This window comes from Sander vitreus, chromosome 17, assembly GCF_031162955.1.
Source record: "Sander vitreus isolate 19-12246 chromosome 17, sanVit1, whole genome shotgun sequence".
Lineage (NCBI taxonomy): Eukaryota > Metazoa > Chordata > Actinopteri > Perciformes > Percidae > Sander > Sander vitreus.
In genome coordinates, this window is record NC_135871.1 from 25,896,964 (window position 1) to 25,912,878 (window position 15,915).

Consider the following 15,915-nt stretch of genomic DNA (forward strand, 5'->3'; position numbering starts at 1 on the left):
CACAGACCTGTAACTTCTTCTTTAAGAGGCTCCGCTGTCCTCCACTCGTTACCTGTATTAATGGCACCTGTTTGAACTTGTTATCAGTATAAAAGACACCTGTCCACAACCTCAAACAGTCACATTCCAAACTCCACTATGGCCAAGACCAAAGAGCTGTCAAAGGACACCAGAAACAAAATTGTAGACCTGCACCAGGCTGGGAAGACTGAATCTGCAATAGGTAAGCAGCTTGGTGTGAAGAAATCAACTGTGGGAGAAATTATAAGAAAATGGAAGACATACAAGACCACTAATAATCTCCCTCGATCCGGGGCTCCACGCAAGATCTCACCCCGAGGGGTCAAAATGATCACAAGAACGGTGAGCAAAAATCTCAGAACCACACGGGGGGACCTAGTGAATGACCTGCAGAGAGCTGGGACCAAAGTAACAAAGGCTACCATCAGTAACACACTACGCCGCCAGGGACTCAAATCCTGCAGTGCCAGACGTGTCCCCCTGCTTAAGCCAGTACATGTCCAGGCCCGTCTGGAGTTTGCTAAAGAGCATTTGGATGATCCAGAAGAGGATTGGGAGAATGTCATATGGTCAGATGAAACCAAAATAGAACTTTTTGGTAAAAACTCAACTCGTCGTGTTTGGAGGGGAAAGAATGCTGAGTTGCATCCAAAGAACACCATACCTACTGTGAAGCATGGGGGTGGAAACATCATGCTTTGGGGCTGTTTTTCTGCAAAGGGACCAGGACGACTGATCCGTGTAAAGGAAAGAATGAATGGGGCCATGTATTGTGAGATTTTGAGTGAAAACCTCCTTCTATCAGCAAGGGATGAGAAAGATGAAACGTGGCTGGGTCTTTCAGCATGACAATGATCCCAAACACACCGCCCGGGCAACAAAGGAGTGGCTTCGTAAGAAGCCTTTCAAGGTCCTGGAGTGGCCTAGCCAGTCTCCAGATCTCAACCCCATAGAAAATCTTTGGAGGGAGTTGAAAGTCTGTGTTGCCCAGCGACAACCCCAAAACATCACTGCTCTAGAGGAGATCTGCATGGAGGAATGGGCCAAAATACCAGCAACTGTGTGTGAAAACCTTGTGAAGACTTACAGAAAACGTTTGACCTCTGTCATTGCCAACAAAGGGTATGTAACAAAGTATTGAGATGAACTTTTGTTATTGACCAACTCCGCTCTCTGGCTTAAAAGTCCTGTATGTTAACTCCCACTCATCCACCCCGACCTCCTCCCAGGGCGGCCAGCCACGTTCTAATACAGCGGCCGTCAATGTATACAGCAACAAAATGTGGAATGCTTACGAATTACAGTGCTTAACTTCTCGTAGTGTTTTGAAGGAATGGTTCATGAGAACAGGCTGAATCAAAATAAATCTCTTTGTATTCATTGTTGAGATAAGAGTGGCCTCAGCGCATAAATACAGTATGGTAACACTTTGTTAAAGCAAAATGTCTCATTTTGTTTTCGTACATGTTATATACTCAGCCCAGGTTACAAATGAGGCAGCTCTGGAGTTGTTAGAAGACACCTCAGATTAGAGTTTAGATTCTCTGCCCGAGCCCGAGCCCGAATCGAACCGGGCCAATATTTTCCGCTGCTATCCTCGGGCCGGGCCGGGCCCTTGATCAAGCATTTGTGTTTTTTTAATCATTACTTTATTAGCCTTATTCGGTGGGGAGCAAGCGATGCCTCTCCAGCTTCTCCCGTAGCTTTGGGTGTATGTCCTGCAATGACTTGAGTGTGAGGTAAACTGTGCTACATCGGGTCTTTGGTGTTTCTTGCCCCCAACGTCTCCTCCCAGGCAGCGCGGCAATGGTTATGTTTAGGGTTAAGGTTAGGGTTAGCTACCTGGAAGGCGCCGTTGAGGCAAAAATCACCATCGAGCGCTACATCGTGTCTCCCCCATCTGCAGCACTGTTCACGGCCAGTGCGTCAGCATGCAGACCGTGCCGAAGGACAGTATTAATTAGGTGATCGAGACAAGAAAGTCTCCTACATGGTTCCAGGGCTTTGAGTATGTTGCTGCCTTGATCTGTTACCCACACTATTCGGCTGAGGGAGCTAGGGTCGAGTTTGTTTTTACGTTTCTTCATTTGATCCATTTGCGATCCATTCCATTCTGAATAAACAAACAGCGCAGTTTACATGCTTCGTCCTTGTTGCATTACCTGTATTTATTAAGATAATTCTAAACAGATTTCTGTAGTTCAAACAACTCAGAATTGTAGTTGAGAACGTCAGTTATAACGGCCCACGTATTAAAAAATTGTCAGGTTTAAATTGGGCTCGGGCTCATAATTCCAGTTAATGTGTCGGGCCGGGCCGGGCCCGGACGCAACGTGCACAGGCTCGGGTAGGGTCGGGCTTGATTTTTTGGGCCAGATCTAAGCTTTACCTCAGATAGAAATATAGGCTAGCAATTTCCCCCTACTTCCAGTGTTTGTGCTCAGCTACTCGAAACATGTCACAGAGCTACCTCTATATTAAATATAGAGAAGAATGTTTTAATGAGCAGGTGCATTGAAGGCCTGGATAGTTTAATGGGTGTCCTATGGTCTGATTGTGTCAATGCACCGAGTTGCAGAAAAACCTGTATTAATAAATTATGCCTAAAAATTGCAACTATAGATCACAGTAACTCAGTGGCAAACCACACTGAAAATAAATCCTGGCAATGACTGCAGTATATCCTTCCGTGAATGGTCAGCAATCTTTGTAAATCCAGCTGTGATTGATCAATAAACTCTGCAGATCAAGCTATGATTGGTCAATGCCCATGAAACATCAATGGTGATTGGTATGATGATGATCGGAATGAGCCTCATAGATTCAACCACAAATGGTCTGGGAGTACTGTAAATCCGGCTATGATTGGTTAATCAAGACTTCAACTGTGCAGACCCCCCCCACACACACACACACACACACACACACACGAACTGTACACACACACACACACACACACACACACACACACACACACACACACACACACACACACACACTGTACAGTAAGCTGTTTGTAAACATACATGTACACACTTGACCATTTCCACTGAGGCCATCTGCTGATATTCAGGAAATAAGCTGGGATTACTTATTTCACTAGAGAGTGTGTGGCTCAGATGTATTTGGGGACAATGTGACCAATTTCCTGTTGCCATCTCACCTCGTAACAAGTCACAACACAACACCTGTCCCCTGCTCCTCTCCTTTGTCTCACCTCACAGAGAACCGCTGGGCTAATAAATCAGAATAGATATATTTTCTGTATATATATTTGAAGTAGCAAATTAAATTTTTATGGTTTTAAATGTTTCGGAAACTGTGAGACAAAGGGCGGTTTCCCTGCACCTGTCTGCAAGAAAACAGTGACAGCTGGAAAAAGTGAATTTTGAGTAAATGTGGAAACTGTTCACACTGCCACCTCCTGTCTGTCTTTTCTGTGGGGGACATGTTTAATCCTGATTGACAGCTGTCTCAGTCTGTCACATTCAGCTGAAGTGGTTGGACTTGCTTGTCCTTTCGTCTCCCCTGCGGTTCACCTTGTTACTTTTTGTTTTCTCGGCCAAAACAACAAGACAAGAAGGCAGAAAGCAGCAACTCCAGACTTGAGTAGCATCACAGACAATGCGTCTGTTTTAAACCGTTTCTGCGCTACTTGAAAAGGCAGAGCTGCTCCTAAATGCATGCTGGGATAAACACCAGCATATATACAAAGGCCTTAGTTAGTAGACAAGGTGAAATGACTTCAGCTGTGTCCCAAATCCACACTACATACTAATTCTACACAGTATGTTCTACATACTAATAATCACAGTGTACTGTTTTACTATTTCATGCTAAGAGGAAATGATACAATATGTGTGACATCAGTTGCCAGTCCAAATGTGACTTAATATTCATTCATAAAGAAACGCAAAATCTTTTTTTTCTGAGATTTAGTACTTTTGTGTTTTTTGGAGCTGTTTCACCAACACACACATTTTCCCCTGCTTTGTGTATGGCTTCTCTATTTTCTTTGGGCGTTTCATTGTGGAAGAAAAGTGCATCAACACACAATCAAAAAACGACCGTGTTCATTAGTATGCATGCTGTCTGCTCCGTTTTGTCATGTTTCTCGTGTGACAAACAACCCTTATGACAATTGCCTTATTCCTTTCCTGTTACACAATAATCTCTCTCACGACATTATCACATGTCTGGCCTGACTAGACAGTTAAAAGCTGTGAAATTGTTTTGACATTTCAAAGATGAAAGACATAGAGGCAGAGGTGTCCACTGAGAGTTTGACAGGCAGCCACATGCCTAAATGGCTTAACCTCAGCAAACCTACACGACAATTTCACATAAGACATCATGGCATGGCGAAAAATCATCTTAGAGCAGCTTCAGAAACAATTCTGAAAGATATAAAAACATTTTGCTATGTTTTATTTCTTTTACATATACAAAATATGATATTTAATCAATGAAAATGATGCAATTGATCAATTGCTAAATTGGCAAATGTTTTTGGATTTTGACGATGTTTTCTGTTATGGGGTCGTATGGTTGCATATTGAGAAACGATTGAAAAAGATTGAAAACACTTTAATAAGGGTTATGGACATTTCAAAAAGGGTAGGACCCAAAAAGCATTTTGCTTTCTCCTACTCTCTTTCCGACAAGACTATTTTTTTTTTTTAAGAGTATTTATTTATTTACTTATTCTTGCTTTTTCTTTTTTCATTGTGAAATACTTTTGTGTCTTGTATGTTGTTCAAAATAAACTAAACTGAATTTGTATGGTGTCTGTTTCAAATCAGTGAATTGTGGTTGGTTAATTTGTCTAGTAACAAACAAACAAAATGTGCAGGATCCCCCACACACAGGGTCTCAGACTGATATGTTGAAAATCTGTCTGTTTCTGCAGACAATCTGTCTGAAAGTGTTTCTATCTGTTCTGGTCTGTCTGGTCGCTGAAGGAGGATTACACAATCCAGTGAGTGCCGGTGGCTCAGCGGCAACAGTCAGACGAATAAAAGTCATACCATCATATCACAAAAGCCCATTTCAGACAGACATCTGTTTTGAATTATACGACTGTGATGTCTTTCTCTCCCTCTTCGCCTCACGTTGTCTGAGTCTCTCTTTCTTTGTCTTTTTGTGTGTGAGTCCCTTATTGGCATTTGGCCTGTTGCTCATCCCTCTCTCTCTCTCTCTCTCTCTCTCTCTTTCTTTCTTTCACCCTCCCTCTCTCTCAGAAGTGCTGTGTGGGGGGAAATCGACGGGTGAACAAAAAGGTGGAGAGGCAGAGGAGATGATGAGAGAGGTGGATAGGGAAGGAAGAATTGATATTTAATCATGTTAAAACAGCACACACCCCTCTGCCTTTTTCCCTCGGGACACAAACACACACACATTTATGGATTGCACATGTTATCGTTTCTCCTTTGTATATTCAGTCTTCCCTTTGATTTGTAAAAATGCATCCATCTGTCCTCTATTCTTATCTGTCCATCCATTTGTTTCCAACTTAATCCCATTTTAGAGCTGATTAAATATGTAAAGTATCTGTTTATTCTTCCACTTCCATCCATTAATTTGCCATCCATCAAATGACTGATTATTCAAAAAGATCATACCAAACTTTATCCATGCTTTAACTTAGTTTCTATATACCTTACATCATACAGACCACTTTTGAAAGCATGCACGTTTTGTCTTGATTTACCTCCAGGCAATCACTTGTATTTGCTTCTGTTTAGAATGAAAATCAGTTTCCACAAATTTCAAACTAGCTTGACATAATTCATCAAAGTGATCATATAATCACTTTTATTTTAAATTTTTTAATCACTATGGAATTGGAGGAGTCACCTGTGCTCCAGCTGCAGTCCCTTAATCTGCGGTGGTTGGCACACCTGTTCCGAGTGAGGTTGGGACATGGCTTGGGACAGCCTAAAGGTCCGTCCACACCAAGAACGACAACTATAAGGAGAACTATAAATATATAGTTTTAAAGATCGTTCTAACTCAAGTGGATGGCAGAGTCCACGCCACAACTATAACGACGACGACAGTGGGAACGATATCGTTGGGATCACTTTCAGAGCGATTTGATGAATGATAGAAAAACGGACAGCCAATCAAAATCCATCTGAATTTACAACATGACGCGGTGGAGAGAGACGCGGCGGAGATATCTGTTTCACCCAGGTGGTTAGTGGCGTGACGTGACTTTAACACTCGGTGGGGCTACGATCCTTAACCTCTGTGTATTTTTAAACATTAGTGCTTTGAAAAGATTACTCATGTCACAGAAGCACTGAGTGTGAATCTTGTGTCCTGGATCTTATTGTCATACTGTCTGTGTTTTTGTTGTGCTCTGCACAGATCTGCTCGGGTCCCCGGGTCTCTGGAGCTCTGTGTGCCTGCTGTTGCCTGGAGAAGGCAGCGGTGTCGGCACCCCAGGGACCGCCAGTAGACTTTTTTGGTTCATAAAATGTACCTAAATTCACAAATATGTAGGTTATTACTAAAGACATTTCTGTAATCTTACATTGCAACGTCTGTTGTGTATTATGTATTATTATCAGATGGAGCGTGCAGTGCGAGCTTGAAGTAGCTGTTTGCAGAATGTTATCGCTCAGCAGTGTGGATGCTCACATCGTTATAGTTATAGTTATGGTTATGGCTAAAGTTATTGTTCTTGGTGTGGACGGCCCTTTAATGTTGAGAACTAGCCATGCTTATAGGCCAATCAACCTGCCTCGGAGCAGGTGTGCAAACAGTCACCACCCAATGAAACCACATTATGATATTGGATGATATTTAATGCCAACATTTTTCTTTTTACAACCAATGCCAACATTTTTACTTACTTACTGGTCTCCTACATGAAAGTAAATCCTGAGGTGCAACAGCTCATTATTATGAAAAAAGGTGGGAAGCTTGGCCATTTAACACCAGAGAGACGGAGTCAGCTTTAAACAACATATTGCAAAAACTAACTTCTGTTGTCCATTTCACAATGTCCATGTTTTCTTATTGTCCTCCACATTTGGTCCTGTTACAATGTAGGAGGTTGCAACTCCTATTGGCAGCAAAACTCAAAACAAAAAAAAAACAAAAAAACAATAAGCTTCCCACCAGTATTTGAATGTACCATAAAGGCTGTCCTTTTAACTGTACTATTACACAACAACAAAAAAGACTTTACAAAAAACCCAAGATATCTACAAGGAAATTTCAGTTCTCTGCAACTTGATTTTTAAACTTAAGCTAGAGTTACCTGCAAGGGAAGAAAACACCTTTATCAATCTAAATAGAGTAACTGTGGTATGCTTTGGTAATACTGTATGTAAGTATTACATACAGTTTTGTAGTAAATAAGCTAAAGCGGTATGATCCTTTAATGGTTGATACTACTACATATCCATCCATCCATCCATCCATGGTGACATTGAACAGCCGAGCCAATACGTCCATTTCAAAATGACAGAGTTAATGAACTGAAGAGGAGGATGCAGCGAGTGTGCTGCTGAAGTCAAAGGGAGCCAGGGTTAGTCAATACTGGCCCTAAAGACATTAGCAAAGACATTTACCCTTCACTTCTCCTTCCTCTCCCCTCCCTCCCACTCTCCCCCTTTCCTTATTCTTTCAAACGTTCCAAGCCACCTCCCTCAATTTCCCTCTCTGCTCCTCTCCTTTGCCCTACTTCCCCTCAAGAGTGATGCTGCGTTCCCCACTGGCACCTATTTCACTTCCGATACTGTCCCTTGCTCCTGTCCACTGCTTCCCTTGTTACATCTACATCGCAACCTTCCTCTTTTTATTTCACCCATGCTTCATCACCCCTCTACCCTGATTCTTCAGGTGTTTTTTTTTTTAGCTAGATGGATGGATGGATGCTTTTTTTCCCCCTCTCTCTTACACAGGTACACACACATATACGCAAACTTGACCACCTGTGGTGTGTATTAATTGTCCATGAGCCCTGATGGGGGGTTAGTGAGGTGGAACAGCCTTGGTATTTGCTGACCTGCTGGGCCGTGAAATCTCCCTGCATATGCACGTGCCTCATATCCATTTAAATAGATTTAAATAAACGACCTTCCACTGTGACTTGATTGGACTAGAGCATGGACAGATGGATGGACGGATGGACAAAGAGCGATAGGTGGAAGGGATAGAAGGTAAAATGCTGTTTAAATGAAGTTTGTCCTCCCATTTCCATAAAGCATGGGAATGTGATGATTGATGGCTCGGTGGCGAGGAGGCGAGGCGTCGTGGCGCAGCTCTGATAGATAGATAGAAGATGTGTGCAGCGAGGGGGAACGGAAGGAGAATCCATTTCAGATATGCCCTCATCTCATGCACGCACATGTCAGTGCTCTAATATGTAGATTGTGTTTAGCTTTTATCTTTTGCAGTCATGTGAGAGGATGGGTTATGAGCACCCACTCACACACACCAACACCCACAGGGCCTTTCAGATAATGTATGCATGACATGGCATGCACGCAAATACTCATTTATTTACTTTTTATGACACTGTCACATCTTTCTTTGGTCAAGGTTATGACTGAGGTTTTAGACGTTTTTTGATACATTTACTGAGTGACTTTCCCTGTCTTCCAAATATGAAGACAGATGTGGATGTTTATGCTTGCAGTTGGGACTGCATACCCTTCTCTGGGCCACAGCTGAAGCCACCCTCGGGCACAAACAGCAGCTGCCATGTGGTACATGTCAGCCTCTTTTACACACTGCAAAAGCACCCAAAGGTGGGTCAGTTTATAGAACCCTTGTTTATCCGGGAAAAGTTGAGTGATTTTTTTAATACAACCTTGCTTCAGGTGGGGCTGCAATCATGTCCTTCTACTGGTGGTAACCAGCATAATCAATATTTTGGGTTTGAGTGGCACTGGAAGTATTAATGTGTTATGGAGCTCAAAATGTAAAGAAAGACAGAAAAGAAAAGCTTTGTCTCTGGTTTCAGCCTGGACATCACTATGAAAAACACATTTAAAGGAACATAAATAACTTAATGCAAGATTTCATTACAGTAAGGGATTTTAAGTTATCTCCACAGGGGTAATCACTTTCTTGTTCTCTTTCCACCTGCACTTTTACATTTCAACAACTCCTCATACCTCAATGTCACACATAATAGGTTTTTGTGCCCTTTAAAATGACCCACCTGACTGACACCAAGACTATATTCATGCATACCTTTTTTAATCTTGCTCTTCTACTCTACTTCCAACTCATTCAGCTGACTGAGGAGATTCACACTTTTAAGTTCAACCAATCGCATTTTGCACAGCCTCTGTAAGCCAATCATCTTGTTGATGTCAAACTTTAAAACTGTCCCTTTCTCTGCTCCTGTCAGTGTCTTAAGTTAAGTATGTATGATTTGTTTCTATGGCGTAACGTGTGGTCCTAACTGAGTCTTACATGGTTGGACTCGGGAACCAGCCTTTTTAAAGGATTACACAGAACTGTATAAAATGTCAACCTATACAATAAGCCACATGGAGGAATACATTGCCATATCTATAGAGCCGCCCTATCCCAACGCTTTTTATCTGTCTCTTTGCTTTTATTCATGATTCTATTTCTTTTCCTAGGAGGGAAGCACTGTTGGTAGAGGTCTAAACGCCCTGGAGCGGACAGAGGGATTTCAGGTGTCAGGGGAGGGAGAGAGAGTCAGAGAGGGATGTGAATAATAGATCAGAGAGGGGAAGAGAAATGGAAAAGAGTCGGGACGAGAGAATGAGAGGAGGGAGGCGTAAAAAGTGGGAGATGGAGAAAAAGAGATATAAAGAGGGTGTCAAAAGGACTGAGAGTCAGATACGGAAGAAGTCTGGGAGATGCATTGGAGCGAGAAAGAGGAAGTACAGTAGGATTGAGTTTTCTTGGAGGGCAACCGTGACAGGAAAACACATCCATAAAAGTCATGCATCTGTCCATCCATCCATCTGTTCCTCCCTCCTTCTGCCTCTTCCCTGCCTCCAGTGTGGTCAGGAGTTGTTGCGTAAGACAGCGATTCATCTTTTATTTAGATGGGAAGCTTCCATAAATATATCTACCTTGTTCTCTGGAGTTTAAAAGCTCAACCTGTAATCCAGTTAAAAATAAACAAAGGATGCCCACAACAACCAATCAAATTATACTGTGCACACACGACACAACACTGATTTTTCTTGACAATTATATATTCAGATTTCCTTTTAACTGCTGACTGACAAATGTCGACCACAACCTATATTATCTAGAATGTAAAGGTTGACTAATGCAGTATGTGATTTTAAAGGCCAATGACGTTTTTCTTGTTTTGTTCCGATACTGCCAGATACCCATATTTACTGATATTAATTCATCTTTTATGTACAATTTGAATTACATATACTGTATGCGTTTGCTGCAAATTTTCAGACCGTTAAGGACTCAAAAACTGTCCAATACCCAGACTGATTAATCAAGAGAATAACAATTCACTGCAGGTTTTATATCGATGTCAATATAGTGCATGTCGGCCTAATATTCAACATGTAATATAGTCTTGAGTTTCAAGTGTTGAATCCTTGTGGTTTCACTCTTACCTTTATCCCATTGCTATGTTTACATCACTTCTGTTTTCGGAATTCTTCTGAAATGCGTCATTTACTCAGACTTTTCGTTCTTTAACCCTTGTGTTGTCTTCCCGTCTACCATGAACTTGTTGTCCATCCAGGTCAAAAGTTTGAATTTGAATTGTTGGTGCTTTTTCCAGCATTTTTGGCTTTTTTTATGTTTTTGTCACTTTTTTCAACGTTTTATTTTTAAATTCATGGTCAATAAACCTAATTTATATGACATTATACCAAATGTTTGAGTTAAAAAAGCTGAAATTATGAATTATTTTGACTAATAGTTAACATCAAAGGATGTTGAGTGGATCATAGACTGGTTTATGTCAAAGTTTAGTCACGATACATTGAATAAAACACCCAAAATTCAATAAAAGTAATCATTAATTTTACGTGCAAAGATCATTGTATGGGGTCCATACAACATACATCCATGCATCCATGTTATTTTGGGGCATTTTGGTTCAAAGAAACCCATATTTCTGATATTAAAACTTTGAAAACGGGTCAAATTTGACCCAAGGACAACACAAGGTTAGAAGTAAAATACTTTAAAACTTTGGACAAAAACAAGTTGAAGGTTTAGTATCACCGTAATGATGTTGGTTTATCGTTAAAGGACATCTAGTCTAAGTGATTTTATATGTAACCCCACAAAAACATTAGTTCATATTGTGTAAATGTAGAGTATCCGAGTATAAATAGGTACTCACACTGTACTGTATGCCCCTTAACATTTATTTACACTTATAACTTTGCGCTTTCATTTTAAAGATTAGGTTTCATCTGATATCACATTTTAATATTGAATTACTGACATACAACATATACACATCATTCTTTAATGCTGTCTTGTATTTTTGTTTTACACATGATTCCCAGATAAAGATTTTTCTCATCACACAGTACATTACAGTGTAAAAAATCACGCTTTGTACTCCCCTCTTAGTATCTACAGAACAAATGACACTTACATGTAATACCAGTAGACTAATTAAGCCATAAAAACAACATGAAAAAAGAAGGAAGTCTTGTTCCATACCTGAGCAGATCAATTTCATCAGCATGAACCCCTGTTCACAGTGTTTCCTATTGGCACATCTCAACAGGCAGGAAGCCAACTTCTGGTCTCTACCACACAGTGCTGCTATATGTGTAACAACAAAGACAGAGAGAAAGTGAGAAGACAATGTGGGGAGCAGGCCTAAAGAGAGCAGGGAAAGAAAACAAACAGCAGGCAGGTAGATGGAGAATGAAAGAGAAATAAATGAAGAGAGTGAGAGAAGATGTGTTGTTTTACCGAGAGAGAGTAAGAGAGAGAGAGCGGAAGGGAGGAGAGACTGATGTGCGAGTCACAACCTCCATGCCCGGCTGTTTATAAAGCCCCAGGGTGTGTGTGTGTGTGTGTGTGTGTGTGTGCGTGTGTGTGTGCGTGTGCGTGTGCGTGCTCATTGCTCTTTCTGGAACATTGCCACAGGGTTCAAATGTTCCAATCAATACCTGAAACACACATAAATACATATACGCAAATAACACACACATGAATACATATACGCAAATACTACATGGAGGTAGAAAAGAAGTAGAACACACACAAAAAAAACCTTATGAGGGGAAAAAAACATATAATGTTGAATAAAACCTGTTTATTCCTGTTATTGCTTTTTCCACAGCTTAACTTGTCGTTGCTATGATGCATGGAAGTGGTTGTGTAGTTTATAGGCTGAGTCTAACAAGTCTTAGTAGCCCTTCCACTATCAAGTTGTCTGCCCTGATATCTTCTATGCTGTCCTGTTCTCTGATCGTACCCCGTATCCCTAACTCACCTACAGGCACCTGTTGACGATGCTCACAACTGATACTGGACTTATGCATGGAATTATTTGATTGGACTTTTACTACAATAGTATTAGAACCCACTACAATCACATTGTTGGATTACAATCATACTGCTGTGTGTATTTATTTAGTTAGGGAAAGGTAACTGAGGTTCAGGCTCTCATCTGTGGGAAGAGATGAAGGCTATCTTTTACAACTTCCTGTTCATGTTCTTGTCATTCTTCACACACAGCTCCTGTTGCGCCTCTGCTAAATTTCTGTGGCTTCTTTAATTTTTTAACCACGTGCACTAAGGCTTTTTTGTGGTATTTCTTTTCATGTTTTCTATAGAAAGTGTCTTATTAGAGATCATCCCCTTCGATGGGGAACAAATGCACATGTGGGTCTTTAAAAAGACATATTGAGACATTGTATACGTAGGTAGCTGCCTCTGGAATTGAATTTATTAAACCTGTTCCAAGGGTTAGGTTGTCAAACACTCTGTCACATGTCAAGTCATGGCGAGAAGCTGCACTTCCTCTAATTCTGATAAATCATGAATGCTGTGTAAGATCTAATCCCTTACTTTGTGTGTGTCTGCGTGTGTGTGTGTGTGTGTGACTCATGTGAACCTACGATGCATTCTGCTTTGTAGTTACATAACTGTCCCTGCTCACTGCTCCGACAGATATTACAGACAACACACTTTGGCAGCTAGACTGAACTACAGTATCTCTTTTCTCTCCCTCACACACTCACACTCACACTCACACTCACACACACACACACACACACACACACACACACACACACACACACACACAATGGGTTGTTCTCACCCCAGTCTTGAACTGTTGTGTGTGTGTGTGTGTGTGTGTGTGTGTGTGTGTGTGTGTGTGTGTGTGTGTGTGTGTGTGTGTGTGTGTGTGTGTGTAACTGTGTGTGAAGGAGAGAAAAAAAACAGAACTCAAAGGATTTGTGTCAACTCCAACCTGACTGCGCGTTGCAGGAAGAACTGAAGCTACAGAGGAACGGCTACAACATGAGGAGTAAACATGAGGAGTAAATTAGAAAAGAAAACACAACATGACCTCTTCTAAATTACAGTAGGCTAAATGAGCGGTAATAAACAGAAAATACATTAATGTCACTGTTTCTGGCCTCTGTTTTGTGTAAGGGGTTTGACTCCTCAGGGTTGTTAGCCTTTAATAATATGAGAAAAAAAAAATACTTTAATTCTCAGATTCATTTTTTTTTCAGTGTCAACTTGAATTTGATTTTTTGGATTTTAAACTTTGCTTCCTTGATACCTTTCTTATCTGATGGTTGGTTTACCAAAGCAAATAACATTTTTAAATCTCGCTTATAAACATCTTGGCAATAGATGTCATGACGGGGAGGTGAGGACAAATGATGAAGACAATACAAAAAAAGCAAACTGGACAACACATGACAGCTACAAAGACATTTAAAATAAAAAAAATAAAAAACGCCAACATGCAGCACAATACAACTTACTGCATACTTTAATGCAGTTCCAGGAAGAATAAGAGATGGTTTGTTCTGAAGGATTCAGATTTTTATAGACTTGACTGCAGTTTCAAAATGGGAATGATGTCATCTCTCTAAAGACTTGCATTGCTTATAGTTGCCAAACTGGAGGCTACTGCCAATTTCTCAAAATCGCATATGAATGTCCTTAGAGGGAGTTTGGTTGGAGATGAAAGGCTTCTAAAAATCCTAACCGGACAGGAAGAGCAGAGTAAATACTGTACATACAAATTGCACATGATGCAATCACAGAAACTGTTACTAGTCTACATGCAAAACATTTCTGGATCAGACTGCACACACATGATGACAAACAGATGAGTGTATTACAGTTCTCTCTAAGTAGCAAATGGCAGAAGTAGCCTGACATTGCTAACCTGTACGAGTTGGCCAGAATGCAGTTTACATCCCCATTTTTGTACAAACAGTCAATCTTTTCTTTGTGTTTCTTTTATCAATGCAGGTGATTTTTACCTGACCATTACCAAGTAGTATTAGTTGCCTAAACTTAATCAAAGCTTAACCGTGAAGGTAATTTTGTCATGATGACTTGTTGGACAGATGTGATGAAATGGGAAAGAATGCTATAAAAAACAAGGCCATTATTTTATAAGTAACTTGTCAAGTTGCGACAAAACAGTAACACATTTCTGAGCTGTTATACCAGCGCTGCTAGCAAAACCACTTTATATACAGTGCAGAGCTTGTAATACTCTACAGATAAGACAAAGGCAGGCAGAAGAAAAGAAGGAGAGCCTGGGGGACAGGACCAGTCAGAGATAGAGAAACTGAGGGAGTCAGGTATTGCCTGTAGCCCCAGCAGCACTATATCATTTCTTCATCTTTCTTTCTGATATTTCCTCTCTCTGTCATTTCTCTCTCTTTGCCCCTCTCTCCCTCCTGTCATCCATCTCCTCACAGCTCTCTCTGACAGTCTATTTGGCCCACACAGCCCTGTCATCCATTCAACATGTCAGTCCCGGCGACGACACCAATTTCACACTGACTAGTGATTGTAGCCGTGCAGGCAGGACCCGCAGTTATAGAGCGCCCGCTTTGGCTAAAAGCCCGTGGGTTCAACTCCCATGACAGCCGGGTCACAGAGTTGACCCCACAGTGAGAGGTCAGAGGTTCAGTCCACCAGTGGTGGAATGTAACTAAGTACATTAACTCAAGTACGGTACTTAAGTACACATTTGAGGTACTTTTCATGCCTTACTGACTACATTTTAGAGGGAACTATTGTACTTTTTACTCCACTACATTCATCTGACAGCTTTAGTTACTAGTTACTTTACAAATTAAGACTTTTAAACACAAAACACATGTTCTTTATAAAATACAAACTTTTATTATAAATTAAACTACCCAACAATATATAGGCCTACAAGTCTAGGCAAGTCTAGGCAAGGCAGCTTTATTTGTATAGCACATTTCAGCAACAGGGCAGTTCAAAGTGCTTTACATAAAACATTAAAGAACAGTTAAAAACAATACAAAAAATGAAAAACAGATAAAATACGAGAATAAAAGTAACAGTGCAGTATAAGAAATTAACAATTATTTAAAGAAAGGCAGCATTAAAAGGAAAGGTCTTCAGCCTTGATTTAAAAGAACTGAGAGTTGCGACCAACACATTCTCACTCCCATCTTGTAAAATACAGACGCTTGGTCAGGTGCCTTTTGTCGTTGTTAATGACGCTAAAAGTCTCCTTTAGCGTCATATAACGCGCTTTAACTAAACATGCTTGGTTGGGACTATTGGCGTCCCTTTTCACGCAGTTAGGTTAAGGAAAAGCTTGTGGGTGGGTTTACATTTCGCTTACGAAAGCAGCTTCTGTGACACAATGTGTCGGCAATAACGGGGCAGTTAAAGACACACGCGGGACACGAACCCCGGTCTCCTGGGTGA

The 15,915-nt window shown here is 40.9% G+C and overlaps 1 protein-coding gene across 1 annotated transcript in view; it reads right to left on the reverse strand.

Annotated features, from left to right (window-relative positions):
• bean1 (brain expressed, associated with NEDD4, 1) overlaps positions 1-15,915 on the reverse strand; it is a 50,488-nt gene that overhangs the window by 29,995 nt on the left and 4,578 nt on the right. The window contains exon 2 of the mRNA XM_078273581.1: positions 11,677-11,781. Within this exon, the coding sequence (XP_078129707.1) occupies positions 11,677-11,701 (25 nt within the window). The 5' untranslated portion in view covers positions 11,702-11,781. The remainder of the gene's footprint in view (positions 1-11,676; positions 11,782-15,915) is intronic.